This window comes from Mya arenaria, chromosome 12 (assembly GCF_026914265.1).
Source record: "Mya arenaria isolate MELC-2E11 chromosome 12, ASM2691426v1".
NCBI lineage: Eukaryota > Metazoa > Mollusca > Bivalvia > Myida > Myidae > Mya > Mya arenaria.
In genome coordinates, this window is record NC_069133.1 from 40000607 (window position 1) to 40020530 (window position 19924).

Sequence of the window (19924 nt, forward strand, 5' to 3'; positions counted from 1 at the left end):
TTTTGCTGAAAAGAGTGTGCGAAATTGCAATGGAAATAAGTTGTATGCACAACTAAATACGATCTTATAAATACGTTTGTTGAATTCAAATTATAACTATAGCCTATATTTTGAGAGTAACGTTGACGTCATGAATGAATAAAAATTTTACACGCGCCTTACGATTTGTTTCCGGTATATAATGACGTTACTTAAATGTCATCGAAATATTATGCATTGCTAAAGATTTTCCACTCATTTTCTTTTAAAGTTTTGCTGATTTCATTTTTTTAATTTCACTGCTATTATTTCAACCTAATCATTATTGTTGAATATTTTGTTAGAAAAATCCATATTGAGTATCTAGGCATACCATTTATCCTGTCATGTATTATTGTGATTATTTGATTAGGATGTATGGTGTTTTAGTGTATATGGTCAATGCAATGTGGTGTTATATACGTACTATTGGGTGTATAAGCTCAATGCAATGTGGTGTATTAGATTCGGATGAATTAGCTCCAGGAAATGTGTTTGTTAGCTCGGAATTATATGGGTTATTTAGTTCCATGAGCATTGGTGTACTAAATGTTAGAAAGCGGCGTATAAGATCGTTGATATGTTGTATTTTAAAAAGGGGATGTTCATTTGTGCTGTATAAAATTTGTGATATGTGAAGTATAGGTTTAAATCCATGATAACGACACCAATATTTAAAGACAACAAAGTATAGCCATTGGTTACAGATGCATGGTTAAACCATGATATATCGTATAGTGTGTATAGTGTAAACGCTTATCATAGAAGTGTGTAGTTTATGTACAGCAATATATGATGAACAGAAATACTCTGGAAGCCAAAAGGACACATAAGAAGTGTTTCTCTGTTCGTGCATTTTTGTACATTTTCAGAGCAGGCTGTTGAAAGTGTTTCGAATAAAAACATGTATACCATGTTAATGCAACATCCATGTGGTTTGTAAAAGTATGAATGTTAAGGATAATAAACGTTGTCATTTTGATTTGAGGTGTTGCTGTTTCGCCCCAATAAACTTTTTAACGATCATATAATCTATACCCAAGTTAAGAACGTTCATATATGTCCTGCTTTCGTTTTCTTATTATAAATTTTCTTTGGTGTTGGTGTGCAGGACTTTTTTTATGATCATTACATATTTACTTATATCTGATTCCCTAAATAATTAGATTTTCTCTTGTGAAAGATAAATTACGAGAAATATGACGAACAAGGCCTATTTACTTTATATATGTCAAAAAATAATAACCTTATTTTAATCTCCTCTAGATGCTGATTGATAACATACCCTTCCCATTGTCTTAAAGACGTTGTATTGTTATTTACCCGCCGAACGAATCTTCATGTTTTCTCGGTTAAATGGATGTTAGGTTTGAACAGCAACAAGCGAGTGTAAATGAATAGCGCTTCTCTAACAGCGACCTAAAGCTTACTTTGCTAGCAAACATATTGAACCGGTCATTTTCGGATTCTTAAATGCAGGCTTAAAACGAAAGCTTAGTTTCTTGAAGGCAGGCTGCGTCGGATTAAGTGTTCCACTTACTTTTTGAGATAAGATTGATGTCTAGTTTTAGCCAGTCAGTTCATGTGGAGCCGTATACATTATTATAGGAAATGCTTTTGAGGATGATGGGGTCAGGGTCATTGTTACTAAAATAGAAAAACGATGACCGTTCATTCAATCTTTTTATTTTGATTTATTTAGACATCCAAGTTAGTTTTGTTTGACCCAACAGAATACGTTGTTTTACAACTACTTTTAAAGACAAATTTTGGATAAAGTAATGCAATTGTTGAACATGAAAACCAATCATGCCTTCAATGCCTAAATTATTAAAAATGTCGGAGAATCACTTATGATCTAAAACTCATTTATTTGTAAAATACCACTGGGTTGCATATCAACTTTAATTCGATTGTTTAATTTTGTAAAACATGTACTGTAGGTAATTATCAGAGCGGTAATAGTCCGAGCTAGTGTTATAAATACCGATTAACATTTAAGTATATTTAATTATAGTGACTGTCATTTCTGTTTGTGTTGTGCGTCAATATGGGACTTTCTACAATATTCTGGAAATACTATTGTTTTCCATTTAAGTACACGATCAATGCATTCAGGTACTTTCGTATCTTTGGCATATACAAATTTAGCTTTCTCAGTTGTACATATAGCTTTTTACATGTACATCCTGCTTTCTTTCTTGTTTATCTTGCTTTTTTACTTGTACATCTTGCTTTCTTACTTTCTTGTACAAAATATCTACTTTCACTTTAATACAAATTCCATATCGTAACAGTGAGTAATACAGATGCCTTCTATTTGAAAAGAAGTAAATAGAAGCGATAAGTACATGTATTCACATTTAATGGTATACTTACATATTTCAAAAGAACATCACCTAAAAGGGAAATAATGCGAATACGTACTTGAAGAGTACATGCAACCGTCCCCGAAGACTGAACAAATCCCTGACGTGGAACATACAAGATAATCACACATGTATACATACATTTCTATTATTTCAATCTTTACCTTCTTTAGTCATCTGTAATATTGTTATTCAATCATGTATAGATCGCCTGACGCGTATATCGAAGATGGCGTGTGCCCGTTGTCCAACGTCATGTTTTGATGACGAAGTTGCGGGACGAAGAGGTTAGTGTCAAGTTTACAGTTAAGAAAACTAGTGTATATGCTATATCTAAGTATGCCTAATTAGTAAACATACAATATATTTATTTGGCTTTTCAATGGTTTCATTGTCAACATTTTACAGCATAACTTATATTAAAAATCCTTTTTAAACATATATCACCCGTCCCTCAACAGATGGAAGCTCTATATCACAGTTTGCGGACGGAAAACATACTGCAGTTTTGTTGAAAGGCATTCCCGAAAACGTTCATGAGGAATACATTGAAATGTTCTTTGAGAACAAGAAGAACTTTACAGATGTAAAGGTTTACTCCGTTTGTATAGACAGGGACGATAGAACAGCTATAGTCAAGTTTAAGGACAAGCAAGGTAAATAAGTATTCACTATTAGGTATAGTACTTGTCCAGTTGAGCATACGTTTTCATTAAAAGGAATAGCAAAAGTTAAATCTACAATCTTGCATGCCTTGCAATTCTTAATTTTCCAGCTGCCAATGCCGTTTTGGAAAAAGAATGTATCATCATGAAGCGCGCAAGGGTTCATATAGAATCGTATCACCCCGAGCAACAAACACAAGATGTAACACAGTCTGAAGACAATAGGGAGCTGCCAAGAGTTGTTCTTAAAGATTTGCCCGATGATGTAGACCAAGATGATATAAAGATGTTATTATGTAGCAAAAAACGTGCTAGAAATATTGAAGTGGTTGAAATTGACTATAATAAAGTGGATTCCCTGGCTGTTGTTACTCTTGGAAATCAGGAGTGTAAGTATTTGTCTGCAGCAAGTTTTTATTTGGTGTGGTTGTTTTAGGCCAAAATCTTATTTTAATTGATTAAACAATTAGTTTTATTATTAACTAATGCAACTGTTTTATTGTGATAACTAACCAAACGAAAATATGTTGACTATATCTATTTATCAATGTTAACAATTCTCTTTAGGCTTAAGCACTCCTTTTAAAAACATATTTTTTACTGAAAACGTTTATGCAAACGATATTGTTACGAATTAAACTAACGTATATATGCTACATTCAACTTATTCAATTGAACATTCTATATCAATGTATGTACATTTTTGCATAATTTATTTAAGATCCATTTATTTGTTCCAATATGCCATCGTGTGAAATTTTCAACGAGTAGAATCATATAATGATAATATTCAAATTTAGTGCGTAATAGCTCGAATGATGAAAACTTCATATTTTCAACCAGTCTGTCCTTTTATATTAACATATTTCAAACCTGTCTGTCCTTTGATAGCATAGTTCAATCCTGTCTGTTCTTTGACAACGTATTTCAAACCTGTTTGACCGAACGCATATGGACAAAATCAATTTTACTTCAACTTGTTACAAATCAAAAATGTTTCTATCATTTTATTTGACAGCACTTGAGACTCTTCTTGCAAAGAGCCCATTGACCATATTCGGGGAAAGTATTCACGTTGTTTTACAGCCATTAGAACAGCCTAAGATTCGTGTGTCAAGACTGCCTGAAAATGTCGATTACGAGGACGTCGAGCTCTTTTTTGAAAATGGACGAAGATTTGGTGACATAAAACCGTTGGATATTGAGTTCACAGAAGGAGATCATTCTGCTATTTTAACATATGATACAAAAACAAGTAAGTTGTAAAACGTTACATTTTGCGTTTAATGCTTGATTAAGAGAAGCAGATGAGATGAACCTTTATTTGATTGCAAAGATCATACCAAATTAACAATGTGAAAAAAGAATAAACGTGTCGATTTTGTTTGGTTTATATCGCATTCAAACGGGTTACACTTGCGGTTTGTTACACTCTGTCTTGACCGTCTTTGTTCTTAGGGTTTTTCTTCGTCATGACATTGTGTCTTTCGTTATAGTTTTAACTATGCATTGAAAGCGCTAACCAGCAAAGAAATGTCGGAGCGCATTCAACGTCGGTACACTGATTTTTTTTATGATTTTTCTGTTCATTTTATTCATTCTCTTAGTTCCTGTATTTACTATATTCCAGGTGTTACCTTTGTTGTCAATCGAGGTCCATTTAAAATGCGTGGAAAACAATTGATGCTTAGAAAGTTGCCGATAGATAAAACAGTTGGTTCAGACAAAATAATAACTGGTAATGAAATTGATACATCTCCAACACAACTTCTTGTAGAGGATATTCCTAATGATGTTGACAAGGAAATTATAGAGATGTTCTTTGAATCAAAGACATTAAAGTCATGTGAGGTGATTGACATTGATTTCGATGAGAAAGATAGAAATGCTGTCGTTCGTTTTGCAAAACCAGAGGGTAAGAATTATATTGAATTTGTCTGTTTTTCACCTAATAATATCTGAGGTATCCCTTACATATTTGCTGTCGGCATGAATGCGAACTGAAAAAAGGTTCATATTGCATATGGTTGACTACATTGTATAATATTTGCCTTTCAATTGATCAATGCATATATTTTCAACAGTTCAATTTATACGAAATGTTAAACAATGAACATAAGTATACAGTTCATTTAATATGTTCTTATACAGACACCAAAGGCATGTCAGTCGACATGAAATGCATTTATTTTGCTGCTCGAAGGGAAACATGTAATTAGCCCTTGGTCCATCCAGCCGTCTTTCCAAATTGTATGTACATCATGTACAATTTCTCAACCGCTTGAAGAGACAAACGTACACCCTCCTTTAACTGATACACCGAGCGCAATTTCCGGCACCTCGTACCCTCATGGTCCCACTTGGGGATTAAACTCCATTAGTTCGTCTCCGTTCCATTCTTAATAACGGATGTATTTTAATTTGACATTGCGCAAGTGTTCGTTAATCACACAACGGCAAAGCTAAGATCAATGACACACTGATGGGTCAAAAAACGTGACAGCTTTTATGGTGCTTCTCCCGCTGGAAAGTTTTCAAAATATGTTTTGCCTTGGGTTTATCAAACTAGCTTGTTTTTACTTTTAGACATTTTATTAAGTTAAATAAGTATAAGTGTTCCTATATTCTTTTTTGATGAACATTATACTGTTCCTATCGATAGCCTTGCTTTTGTAAGATGCACAGGTGGTATTGGAGTCGCGTCCACTTTGCCTAAGAAACCAGAAGCTGTCGATTCAAATCTACATACCTAAGCCCCTGGACACGATAATGATTAAAGGACCACCCGACGTTGTTAGTGAGAACTCTTTGGACATGTTAGAGCTGTATTTTGACAACGAGAACAGATCTGGAGGTTGCGGTATCGTAGAAAACAAAACTACATTTGACTCTGAAAACAACATTGCGTTTGTGACATATAAAGACGAAAGGGGTAAGTCCATACATTATTAAAAATTCAAGAAACTATTTCACCGTAACGTCAAAAAATATTTGACATATATACATGATATTCGTCATAATTCATAAAGTGGAATTGAACATTCGAACAAATGCACATGTCCCCTTTTAAAACGCGGCTTTAAGGTTCTCTATCTGGTCTGATTTGAGTCAAACACAACACAGTATATTTTGCAGTCATTTCATAAGTTTGGTCTGTATATTGTTCGTTTCAACGGTTTAATCTTAACAAATACCTCTTTATCGCATGTATAACAAAACTGCACTTGAATCATGTTCCTGTAAACATTTCTTTAAGATGAAAACAAAGGTTTTATCAAGAATATCATGTTTAATTTGAAAGAAAGATGCCGAAAACACGGTAATTCTACCTTACGAGAACATAGGAAATCCATTCATTTTTTAAGCAATCACCAATCATTTAATATTTTTGGGTTTTCAGCTATTAAATACACGGTTACAATAGAGTTATCATTAATTAATATTTTCTATAAATGCATTCTTTAGTAAGTATTTGAAGGTTTATCACTCAAAATCTATGTTTGTTATATATGTGTATATATTTATTTTGAATAAGAGTGTCACTTTAAATGTTGTTCAGATTCTAGACTATGTGTGTTTATTAAGTGTTGATCTGTATAGTTGCAGAGAGGGTTGTGTTGCGAAAAAACCATTACCTTAGAAAGAGACAACTACAGGTCACACTGTTTAGGCCAAAACGATCTACAAAATGTCAAAATCTAGCACGTAACACTCAAAAGAAACCGACTAAGACGATACGAGTCCATGGGATGAAAAAGATTAGGACCAGGGAATCTGTGAACTGGTACTTTGAAAGCAAGAAGATGGCTGGAGGTGGAGATATCGAAACGACATACACAGATGAGGAGGACGACGATACAGTCTACATTACATTTAATGAGGAAAGCGGTAATACAATGTCATGCTTGTTTCTGAAGGAACAATGTGATTCAAAGAGCGATAAATCCTATGACGTATTCGCCCGTTTGAGTAATGGGACGTATTTAGGTATCAATAATGGTGGGCGCCCTTATCATCCACTGAAATTGTTCACTCGTTTACTTTTCTGGGGGTTTTTCTAGCCAAGTAATAACAAACTATGTTACAAATGTTTTGGGGCATATATTATATCAGCGAGATTTTGTTCGTAATTTCGGACCTGTGGCAAATTTCATTTTGTTCGCACTAGTTCTTGTTCTTTTTCATGCAACTATATCTTTGACAGGATTTACTTTAGCAATTTTCGAATATTTAAAGAAAAAGATAGCATTGACCATTGTGTATGTACATATTCACCTCAAAAAGGTTTAATATACTTAATCATGAATTCTCTATAATGATTGATAACCGTCATTAGATTGCCCCGTTGGCGGTCGTATATGCTCAGCCTCACGGCGCTTAAGATTATTCTCATCCAATAGTAAATCAGCGACATACAAACGTAACCCATATGACAATTATTTTATTTTTTGCAGCTGCTAAAGCTGTAGCAGACCGTGAACACCACACTGTGAATGGAGTTGACCTTACGGTATCCCTATACTCTCCGTCCGTTCAAACAACGCCTAGTTACAGGAACAAGATCCTAATCAAAGGGCTGAACGCAAAAATAACAGAGAGCTTACTTGGACTATTTTTAGAAGCTAAAGCTAACTATACACTTGTAGATGGGAGTCTAACCTACCACGCTGTCCGTAATGATGTTGCATTAGTAACAACAGAACAAGATATAGGTATGGTTCAAATAAAAACTGCTAATGTACTTGTAGCCATTGTGTACATGTACTGTGTAAAAGTTAACATCAGCTCAATATGGTTACCCTTAAAACAGCATTATGATTGTCTGTTTTTTGTGAGTGCTTTTCATCCACCATGCATTTTTTGTTTTTCTTCGGGATCATTGAACATGTCTTAATGACTTTTTTGAAATTTGTTACCACTAAAACTGGTGCAATGCCATTTTCATAAGGTTTAGTTTCAATGACTTTTGTGTACGTCATAGTGTAGTTTTAATTTTTCGTTAAGAATCAATGAATATGATGCTTTTGTAATTGAATATCGCTTTAGTCATGGGGCATCGACAGTGTTGCAATTTCCAATCAACAGTTTTAATCAGACTAAAACGTTCAAACCTTGGATGTAATTTATGCTTCCTAAGGAATTTCGTTTCAGAACACATATATACTGAAAGAATATTTTTAGCACTATTTCCACTGAATGTTGCAAATTTGTGGTTATAATTTAAGTTTTTTTTTTCCAAAGTACTTGCCTTAATGGAGCTGATGGGATTTTATTTACAAATACATTGTACATCAGGCTTATTCGTTATGTTCAACAACCACGGTCATTATTTTTAGTGTTTGTAAATTGTACTGAATAACACACTGTAAACAGTTGTTTTGAAAACAATGTTAATGTAAATGTTGATGCATAAAACTTAAGCTTTAAACTTATAACTTGTTTCATAACACTTCCCTTACTAGATTTCGAAACACTGAAACGGGTTTGCAGAGATAATCCACTGGAAGACTCATACCTTGATGTATCTTATGTTCCTATATCAAACTGCATCCTCGTGTCAAACATTTCCGAAAATGCTACAAAAGACACGATAGAGCTGTACTTAATGAAAATAAAAGGAGGAGCAATGGTGGACCCGTTTGCAAAGTCAAGATGTTCAAAACCCAAGGCTATTGTTTGGTTTACTTCAATGATTACAAAAGTATTTTACTAAATAGCTGTAGTTTACATAATCAATTAATTGTGCATTTCATACGTTAATATCATTTTTATATATCTATTGTAAATTCTGACCTATTCCTCGCATTTTACAGGTGTGGATTCTGTTCTAAGTAAGGAGCAAATGTTGGATGGAAACAAAGTTGAAGTTAAAAGGTACATCCAATGTATTGCAAGAGCAGAAGGAGACTCTGTTAAAAGACGTTTTCGATTTTCTGAATCCTTTACGATTTCTGTCAGCAAATCGAAGACAAAATTTCTCAAAAACTCACATATGGCTAAAACTGCACTAAGAGAACAGATGAACATGTGTAATGCAAGTCTAACCTGGTCTGAAGAAACCCCATCGGTAGAACTATCATGTTCATTAACGACTGAAGTCAGAGATTGCATTTTATTGGCTTCAAATTGGAAGGAGTGTGCAGAACAAAATTTCAATGATTTTATAGACAAAATATCCGAACAGGACATGCCCGTTATGCTAGAGCTCTGGGAGAAAGTCACACCAAAACTCTCTGAAGTGTCTCTAGAGCAACCTGAAGCGGCTGCCGTCTATTTGTCGAAAGAAGCAGGTAAAATAACCGTTGTTGGCATGAAACATGTTGCTGATCCGCTCATCAAAAGCATTGGTGCCATCATTGACTTGGCTTCAGATGAGTTTGCTAAAGAGAAAATGTGGACAAGAGAAACTGTAACGAGTCTACATCAAATTCAAACAAGAATGCTTCTTGCGGACAAATTTCCGACAAAAATGGAAGAAACTTTTCCTGACGTTAAAGTTAAAATAAATCAAGGAAAAAACGAAATCATTATCGAAGGTATTTGTCAAGATGTGAATACAGTGCTACTAAAAATGTATGAACAAAAAGAAAAATTTTGCTCAGTAGAATTTCAGTTCCAGAAACAAGTGCTTTGCCTATACGACATAAGCAACAAAACAGTGAAGGAGTATATCGTGAAAAAGATGAAAAACAATCGCATCGTTGCAGTATGGGAAAACACAGGAAGCAAATTAATCGTGATGACTGCAAATAAGGACACACTAGATACAGCTGCAAAAGTTGTTCGAGAATCCGTGCTGAGTAAAACTATTCCATTATCCGAAGCAAATATGTCTGTATTACAGACAGACATTTGGGAGGAAAAACACAGAGAGTTGAATTCAAAATATAGAGACAAAATTTGTCTTGACACAACCTATTTAGGCAAACTTGTTTTCGGGACCACAGATGATATTGCGTACGAAGTCGAAATTGCTATTCAGTCATTTCTAAGGACTCATTCTATCTTAAAGGAAACCATTCAAGTCCCCAGAAATGTTTATAAGTTGATGAAGCGTTATCATGAGAGTGATATTCAAAGAATTGCAAGTTATTTACACTCAGAGCAAGTTCGTATATTTTCAAAAGATGATGCACATGCGTTTGAAATATTTGGTACAAAAGATGGAATGGAGCAGGCAAAGACTCAAGTTGAAGTTTTTTTGAGAAAGGTAAACAAAATGAAGCACGAAGTCAGAAAACCAGGTCTTGGAGACTATTTGCAAACTAAGAAGGGAAGTGAAATTACGCGATCTGTTGAATCAGCGTTTCCATGTGTTATATCCATGAATGAAGACAGTGATGGTAATCATGACATGGGAAGTGAAAACATTTGTGTAATTGCAAGCTGTACTGGTTATGAAAATCGAAGAATGTTTGTTACCGTTGGTGATATGTCAGAATTAAACGTCGACGTTATTGTTAAGGCCATCATTTTTTTATTATCTGATTTACAAGATTTTTTTCAAAAATGTTGAGTCGAGGGGGCGAAATAAAAATAAAAATAAAAGCTGAAAAAGTGAGCAGTAGTACAAAAAAATAAAATAAAAGTACCGAGAGGGAGCATACATTTTATTTCCATTTATATCATTTTAAGCCCAAAATGCCTGTTTATAGAGCTATATATCATGTATATGCATGTTTTGTGTCCATAATAACCACAGAAATGTATAATAAAACACTATTTTACTTCACAACACAAATTTGCTCAATATATGCTTTATTTTCAAGGCTTGTAGATTGAAGCCAGATTAAGATTTGGAATGGATTAACAATTGAATTGTACAAAATAAATTGAATGAAGAAACATGTTTTGGCTTATTGTAACATAACCTTGTAAAACAAGAATGACATTTCAGATGAAATACTCGCTAACATCAAGTTAAACAGCAGTCAAACAAATATTGCAAACTATTTGTTTTTACTTAGGTTGTAATGCACTATTACCAATAGTGAATGGTAAACTTTCTCTTATTCATAACAACTCAAAATTAATGTTCTATGTAGCAGTTCAAGGTGACATAAAACATCAGCTATTTCAGATACAGTAAAACCTCCCTTAAAGACCACTTCAATAATAAGACCACCTCAAAATTAAGAACACAATGTTCAAGTCCATTTTCCAAATTTTGCTCTGTCATTTAAGGTCGTTATTTAGGCCACCTCAATAATAAGATCAGTTGTAAAGGATCCCCAGGGTGGTCGCAAAGTGAGGTATACTGTATATTGTAAGTATTGTAGCAGTATAACTACAGACTTTGTGAAATAACTGAACATAATGACATCAAATTCTCACAAAGTGGTCTACAATATCAACCAACAGATTGGTCATAAATGTTGACCACACATTCAATACATACACAGTAAAGTATTTTACTTCACTTCAGATATGTTAGTGTACAAAGAATGAAACAGAAAACTGTACACTGAGAAAGTTTGACAGCATTTAGGTAAAAAGCTGCTGAATAAGAGAAAAAAGGTCTGCATTATCTGAAGTGCATTGTTAAGTACTTGTCATACTAACTGAGTCATAAGAACATTTTAATAGACTGTCTAGATGGCAAACGGTTTTTAAACCTATTGAAACAAATATTGACGTCCGGATTTCAGCATTGTTGGCACAATTCATATACAAGTTCACCTTCCACAGTCTAATCTCTTATTACATGTTATAGAACTTACTACATGTGCTTGCAAAATAAAAATCTTCACAAACAAACTAGTGTTTGTTAATATTTTAACTCATACAAGCTAAAATGATGTTAGAAAATTATGTAGTCATAACAAGAGATGTACCAAAGCCTTACTATTGGTATTTTGACTAGAATAAACATTGTAACATATACATTTTGTCATTTTTTCAACATATTAACAAGATTCCCCTGGTATACTGAGGATATAACATTAAATGCTATCAGCAAAAATAATATATTCTCATTTTATATATACATGCATGCATATATATATATTTATTTATTGTGCTAATGGCCACCGGCCTATACACAAACATATGTACATATACAAAGAATCATGGTCAGTGTTTATACTAATATACATACATTGTACAAAAAAAGCTTTTCACAAAAGAAGTTTGTAAAAACAATATTCATATGACACATGACTAAACATTATCAAATTCTAATATGGCAATTACCGTACATGTACCATAAGTTTACATTACTGTTGCATTGTCATATTCAAACCTTCGTTCTAAGTATTTGTCAGATTACTATATCACACATCCAACATACAAAAATTTAATTAATATTTGATGTCTTGTCCAAATATTGTTACTATGAGAGGATTAGCTATACACTCAATATAATGGGAGTTAATTCTGTTAAAACGGTAAAGAATAGCTAATTTAGGTTATGTGGACAAATAAAATTGAGTCTATGTCACCACAGTGAGCACGTCAGATTCTGCTCTAGCTTGACAAATACTTGGTTCGATTACGTGCCTGGAAATAATTTTTAAAATATACAATAATACATTATAGATCAATATAATAATTATAATCAGTTACATTTACATGAAAATGACATGGCAATCAGTAGACCCATGCTCAATTCCCGGTAGCGCCATTGATCGATTTTTTGTGGTCTTCAAAAAATGACTTTTTCAAAAACATTCAATCATTGTTAAGTTGGAAAATCTTTCAGTTGAGAAGAAACCTAAACATTCTGTAGTTGCTTCAATACTGTATGAATTGTGGATTGGTTTTGTTTGAAATGTAATGCAATTTCATGCATCCCATTGTTTCAATTACTCGTGATACCAAGCTCCAAAGTCACCAAGTGAAATGTACCAAAAAGAAGAGACAATATGTTAACAAACGTCTCTAGACTGCCTGCATGGTGCACTTAACTGTTCAGTACAGTTGATGTAAATTTATAATTGAACTGCGCCACCATCTTTTGCTTGTGGTCTAGACAGCATTAATTGCACGTGACCCAAAAAGTGGGAAAGTAATGATGTCATCACAGTTAGTGTGTAAATCCAAATCACAAGTCAAAATCTGTCATGAAGTTTGATAAACATGTAAATAGAAACAGTTTTACATCAAATGGCTCCATCATCTTCTTTGATATGTTTTTTTGTAAATCAAAAAATGAATCCATTCAAATGTCCGTAAACTCGTCACTTTAAATAATGTAATTCATAGCCCATCGGTATTCAGGGTCATCCGTACCGTATATTCATCTCACTCTCAGCCTAACTCGCATTAATTTGGGGAAATATTAACTCGTAGTCGTTGTATCATTGTTAATCCCGATAATAAATTGCGTTTTGTAAAAAGTTTCAACTGAAATATTTCTCTAAATGAAAAGGCGTGTATTTTTTAAAATTCAATTACCCGAAATCATTCAGAACCCAGAACGGCGTGTTTAAATCCGTGTCCGCATCATCCCCGGCCACGCGCTCGATATGGACGTCTTTGTCTGCTAAATAAGCAGATGCGAACTCCGACAACGATTGGTTAAGGTTGATGGCTTGGATTGTCGATGTTTCTGTTTTGTTGAGGATTGTTTTCACTTTAAAATAACAAGCAGCTGACGATGCCGCCATTGCAGACGATATTCAGAGTCACCTCCCTTGATGGTTATACTTAAACGGCATCGATGCTCGAAATGCGTATATGTTTTGCGAATTCGTTAAAACTAGTCGAAGAATGCATTTTTTCTTTCTTTTGAACAACAGTTGATAGACGAAAAACTTAACGTGTAATTGGCAGACAATCAAGTTAGAATTTTTGCAACATTATGCACAGGGCCTATGTTTAGCACAGAGCGTCGTGGAATAGACGAGTTCAGGCTCCGGGCTTTACCACATCCTCACCGCAATCGAATCTCCTCGGCCAACAAGCTGCAATGTTATCTGTGTAACGGAGTCGTTCGGAAATTTCCGTGGGTTGTCGACAATGACGTCGCCGTAGCAGCTCGGCGATCACAAAGCTGTAGAGAATGTCGATGGATAGCCGAATGTCAGCTTCCAATCACCAGGGAAACCCGTTATATAGGTTTAATACTCGGAAATGAAGTCTGCGAGTTGTTTTTTAATGATCATGTAAAGCTAATTTAATTTTTCCAAGAAGTTATTTTATTTTATTTGCTCCCAATTTTTCGGGTCGGCGGGCAAAGTAAAAATAAAACAGTTGATGATCTCTTTTATTTTTATTTCATTTTAGCAAAAACTTGGGTCGGCGAGTTTGTAAATCAGATTATTAAAAAATGATGGCCTTATTGGTAAACGTTTAGACCAAAGGGCTTGTCCGTGTAGTTTCAATTGTGTTATATACATAATTCAATCAGTGTTATCTGTATTGATATTCGTTTTCAGATTTCCTGTGGAGAAAGGAACAAGCATTATTGTAGCTGCCGTCAAGAACTTTTTCCGGGAGGAACAATATAGCTCTTTGACGGAGATCTACCTGTGTGATATGAAGTATGGCACAGTTGATGCTTTTACTGAAGCTCTACAGAATGAATGGGGTGCTCATAACGTGGAAAAACATGCAAGCAAAACACAACAACGGAAACCTGGTAATTTTCATTCATTAAGTCGTAGAAAAAGTAGCCTACAGATTGTTGGTCGCTTTCGCATCATTCAGTAAACTTCAACTTCAACAAAATACTGGTGCTAAAGAATAGAAAAAAGTGGTATTGGCTTGAACGTTTCGTAAGATATATTTTAAATAACATTCTAGGTAATCACGCTTTATTAAGTTGTTTATTTTAGTTATTATATCCCATGAAAAGAAAATATGTGTGTGAGTACTAAGGAGTGAGCGATTTTGTAAGTTTGTCAGTCGTTCGGTCTATCATGACGATAACCAATGCAAAGGTCGACGGATTGAAAATACACACGTTAAGCTATATGGTATTACATGGTATATGTATGGTGTATTTCTCACTGGCCCTCACATATCTTTGCGAAGATCGCAAATTTGTTTGACGGTGTGAAACAGTTTGAACTTGTACAATCTACACATGAAGTAAAACAACCTCCGAAACCTTTCTATCATCATTACTGGCAATAAAGAAGTCACTGGTGTCAACATTCCTATTATTATCAAACACCAGTTTTAAATGTACTCAAAATCATTTTTAATTTTAAGATGCGAATGAATAGATAACCTTTGCACCAAAATCTGATATAATTAAGTTGTCAATTGATACGTTGGTTGTACATGATTACATGATACATGACGCGATTCAAGTATTCCGAACATGTTAACGTAATTGCTGTTGCCAAAAGGAGTGATAAACACATTGCGTATTCTTGAAGCAAGTAAACGTGATTTGTGCCTGTTTCTATGTTAATTCCTTAAGTTAACATATTGTGCAAGCTTGTCACATATTGCTCGAAAGAAATGTGTTTATCTCTTCTTTTGTTCAACAGCTTCCGAAGAGTTCGCCTCCGATGACGAACAAACCTTGTTTAAGGATTCAGCTGACCTGTACTTATCGTCTCATTAGTGATTGCAAAAGGTGCTTGACCCAAGGCATTGGCTTGAAGACGAAGAAATAGATCACGCATGCAAATTGATAGAATAATTATCCTATTATTACAAGACGTGTTTGTAGTGACGGTCGGTGACGGTGTTAAAGTCCGTAATCGAATGCTGCAAATGTTGCATTCTCATAGGCAACATTAGGTGGTTGCATCGACAGTTGGCTGCGCTGATGGAAGGGTTAGGGTGTTTGATAGCATGTTCAAAAAGATGGACAAGGATTGCATACACACGCTATTAAATATGGTTATATATAAGGAGAACGAGGGTTTGATAATCGAACGAGCTAATTTTCAAAAACAGAAAAACAAAGCCGATTGTGGTGTATTTGCGATTGCTGCTGCATTTTCGCTCGCTGTCGGAAGCAACCCATCTAATCTTTGTTACGATACAACATTAATGCTTAAGCATTTGTTCGATTGTCTTAAGAATGGGATTGTTAGGAAATTTCCCTTGTAGGACACGTGATTAGCTCTTCAGTATAACAACAAGCCTTTTCGATATATAGTAATGTCATTTTGGGCTATAAACATGGAAAAGAAGAATCGCTAATGGTTGTATTGAGTCATTTAAAAGCTAATAAGCTTAACACATTTTAGGGGCTGCACATTATAATTGTAACGTCTTCAGAAGTTATGAAATTGTTAGGATACCCATTGTTTAACAGCTATATATTGTAAGGTAAATTCCAGAAGCCAATTCCTATATGTTAATGTTGTTTAGTACATTCTGGCTTTTACCTAACGGTAACATGTGATGTCTTTCTTAAACAATACTTTCAATATACAAAGAAGTTATTCATTTTTTTAAACGAAACTCGTATTTTCTTTAAGTTGCAGTAAAGCGTTAATAATTGAATCGGTTCGATACAAATAAGTATCAATTCAATCAAAGTAAAAAAGACAACATATTACGTTATATTGTATCCAAACTGTGTTTCAGTGGGCCAAAAACTTCTTCAAACAACTTTGTTTTAATAAATATTAAAGTACGGTCTTTCGCAAAAGTATAGTTCTATCTTTTTTGCCTGCTCTTGCTGTGTTGTATCAATACGCAATGCATACGAAATCGTTTTAAGGTGTTTGCGATTGCGCTTAGACTTGGTATGTTTTTCAATTTATGGCGAATATTTTCTTGTCTTAATTGTTTACGTCAAAGACCCGTATATTGGACATTGAAGAGTTAACAAAATTAAAAATGAATTCATGTTGTTCTGAATATTCCGCTTAGTGGAGGAGGAATTGCATTTGTTGAAATATAATCGTTTAGTCAATGTTGTAAATTGTTTTAGTCTTGTTATGCATGTGTTTATAATTTATTGGTTGTGCATTCATTGTACAGTTTAAAGAGAAATAAATGGCTTAAAGTTATGTCACCTTTTATTAAACTGCAGCTGCATAGGGTCGTTCAGTGTTTAACTCTCTTAATATTTGGGTTTGAAGTCCGAAACATCGAAAGGTTGTGTGTAAGAGAGACACAACGTGTATGGCTAGAATTTGCCTTATTGTTTGTGTTTCTTGTAAGTTCAGCCTTTGTAAGATTTCATTGTAGTTTAACAGTAGAAACATTAGCCACACTGTTTTGCTTATGCCGATCAATCTCATTTGATTGTAAGACATGACCTTGAAGTTGATCAAGATGTTGCCAATTCTTAGGTTTGGTAAAAAGATAGATATGAAATACATGTGTTCCGTTATTCATGACTTTTTATGCCCCCCTTCGAAGAAGAGGGGTATATTGCTTTGCACAGGCATGTCGGTATGTCGGTCGGTCCGTCGGTAGACCAAAGATTGTCCGAGTGATAACTCAACAATTCCTAGACGTATGGTCATCAAACTTTACATGAAGGATGGGCCTGACCAGTAGATGACCCCTATTGATTTTGGGGGTCATCGGGTCAAAGGTCAAGGTCACCGTGACCTTTAATGGTAAAATAATTTTAAAGCTTGTCCGAGTGATATCTCAACAATGCCTGCACCCATGGCCCTCAAACTTGACATGGAGGTTGGGCCTGACCAGTAGATGACCCCTATTGTTTTTGGGGGTCATCAGGCCAAAGGTCAAGGTCAAAGTGACCTTGAATGGTAAAAGGTTGTCCGAGTGATAATGTGACAATGCCTGCACCCATGGCCCTCAAACTTGACTTGGTGGTTGGGCCTGACCAGTAGCTGACCCCTATTGTATTTTGGGCTCAATGGGTCAAAGGTCAAGGTCAAAGTGACCTTGAATGGTAAAAGGTTGTTCGAGTGATAACTCAACAATGCCTGCATCCATGGCCCTCAAACTTGACTTGGAGGTTGGGCCTGACCAGTAGATGACCCCTATTGTTTTTGGGGGTCGTTGGGCCAAAGGTCAAGGTCACAGTCACCTTGAATGGTAAAAGGTTGTCCGATTGATAACTCAACAATGCCTGCACCCATGGCCCTCAAACTTGACTTGGAGAATTGGCCTGACCAGGAGATGACCCCTATGGTTTTTGGGGGTCATCTGGCCAAAGGTCAAGGTCACATTGACCTGGAATGGTAAAAGGTTGTCCGAGTGATAACTCGACAATGCCTGCACCCATGGCCCTCAAACTTGACTTGGAGGTTGGGCCTGGCCAGAAGATGGTCCCTATTGATTTAAGGGGTCATTGGGCCAAATGTCAAGGTCACAGTGACCTGGAATGGTAAAAGGTTATCCGAGTGATAACTTGACAATGGCTGCACCCATGGCCCTCAAACTTGATTTGGAGGTTGAGCCTGGCCAGAAGATTGTCCCTATTAATTTTAGGGGTCATTGGACCAAAGGTTAAGGTCACAGTGACCTTGAATGATAAAAGGTTGTCCAAGTGATAACTCAACAATGCCTGCACCCATGGCCCTCAAACTTGACATGGAGGTTGGGCCTGACCAGTAGATGACCCCTATTGATTTTAGGGGTCAAAGGTCAAGGTCACAGCGAAAGCAAACTCGACAATTCTTGGGCCTATGGTCATCAAACTTGACATGAAGGTTGGGCCTGCCCAGTAGATGACCCCTATCGACTTTGGGGGTCATCAGGCCAAGGTCAAGGTCACAGTAACCTTTAACGGAAAAAAGTTAACAAATCTTCCCCCACTGATATCTCAACAATGCCTGAACCTATGATCATTAAACTTGACATGGATGTTAAGCCTGACCAGTAGATCACCCTTATTGATTTTAGGATTCATAGAGCCAAAGGTCAAGGTCACAGTGATCTTGAATGGTAAAAGGTTGTCCGAGTGATAACTCAACAATGCCTGAACCCATGGCCTTCAAACTTGACTTGGAGTTGCATCTGACTTGTAGATGACCCCTTATGATTTAAGGGGTCATCTGGTCAAAGGTCAAGGTCACAGTGACCTTGAACGAAAAAAACTTGTCTTGTGATAGATTGACAATGCCTGCACCCATGGCCCTAAAACTTGACATTTAGGTTTCTGGTGACCAGCTGATGACTCTGGATTTTGAGTTCATAGAGTCAAAGGTCATGACGGTCATAACACACTTTATCCTCACACTTTAACGGTCATAATCTTAAAACAGCAACAAATCAGCTGTCATTTCGGTCCATGCATATTTCATTCAATTGTCCATATAATCCTGACAACATGGCGCTCAGGGGGGGGGGGGGGCATAATGTTTGACAAACATCTCTTGTTTACTTTTGTTCGGCCTAGTTTTCAATCCTTCAAAAAAATTCAAAGCATATGTACAAGAAAACCCATATTTGGTAAAGCTATTGACAAAACCTGTGTGAAACCACTCAGTAAAATAATAAACATATGGTGGCTATTTGATGATTATATTAAAAAAATTCGAAAAGGCGCTGATAGACTTTTTCGACTTTTTCACCATCAATGGCAGGTTTTTTAATTGATCGATATGGCATGAATATTATTCTTTATTTGCCTTTGAAAAACCCATTTCGCAATGACTTTGTATCGACGTGATCGTTGGCGTCGTACATAAACAAAAAACATCCAATCGGAAACCCTTTCAGATATTCTAATTATGAAACTGTATAACATGTGTTGAATTATGTCCCTTTGGTAAAGTTAGAGAACGGAGAAATGGTTGCCAATCACTTTGATGCTCATATTTTACGCTGCTGTATTTCAAATAAACCCAGACGACTCCGATGAAGATGCCGAACATTTATATGAGACACTTCCGGCAAAGGCAGGTCCTGACCCTTATTCTTTTGGGAACATAAGAGTTACAATCAAGTCAGGCGACATCACTGCTGAGGATGCTGATTGCATTGTTAACAGCTCAAATGAGGACTTGGATTTCAATAAAGGTTAATATGTTGGAA

General features: G+C 35.4%; 2 protein-coding genes across 2 annotated transcripts; both read left to right on the forward strand.

Annotated features, from left to right (window-relative positions):
• The first annotated feature begins 2599 nt into the window (after positions 1-2599).
• On the forward strand, positions 2600-10510 carry LOC128210681 (uncharacterized). The gene is made up of 10 exons (XM_052915032.1): positions 2600-2674; positions 2828-3043; positions 3163-3441; positions 4071-4307; positions 4683-4967; positions 5730-5984; positions 6653-7039; positions 7453-7764; positions 8515-8753; positions 8866-10510. The coding sequence occupies exons 1-10, from the start codon at positions 2617-2619 to the stop codon at positions 8881-8883; spliced, it is 2286 nt and encodes a 761-aa protein (XP_052770992.1). The 5' UTR covers positions 2600-2616; the 3' UTR covers positions 8884-10510.
• Positions 9249-19914, forward strand: LOC128210682 (uncharacterized). Its single transcript, XM_052915033.1, has 3 exons — positions 9249-9445; positions 14431-14633; positions 19739-19914. Exons 1-3 carry the CDS (start codon positions 9249-9251, stop codon positions 19912-19914), a joined length of 576 nt encoding a protein of 191 aa, XP_052770993.1.
• The last annotated feature ends 10 nt before the right edge of the window (positions 19915-19924 follow it).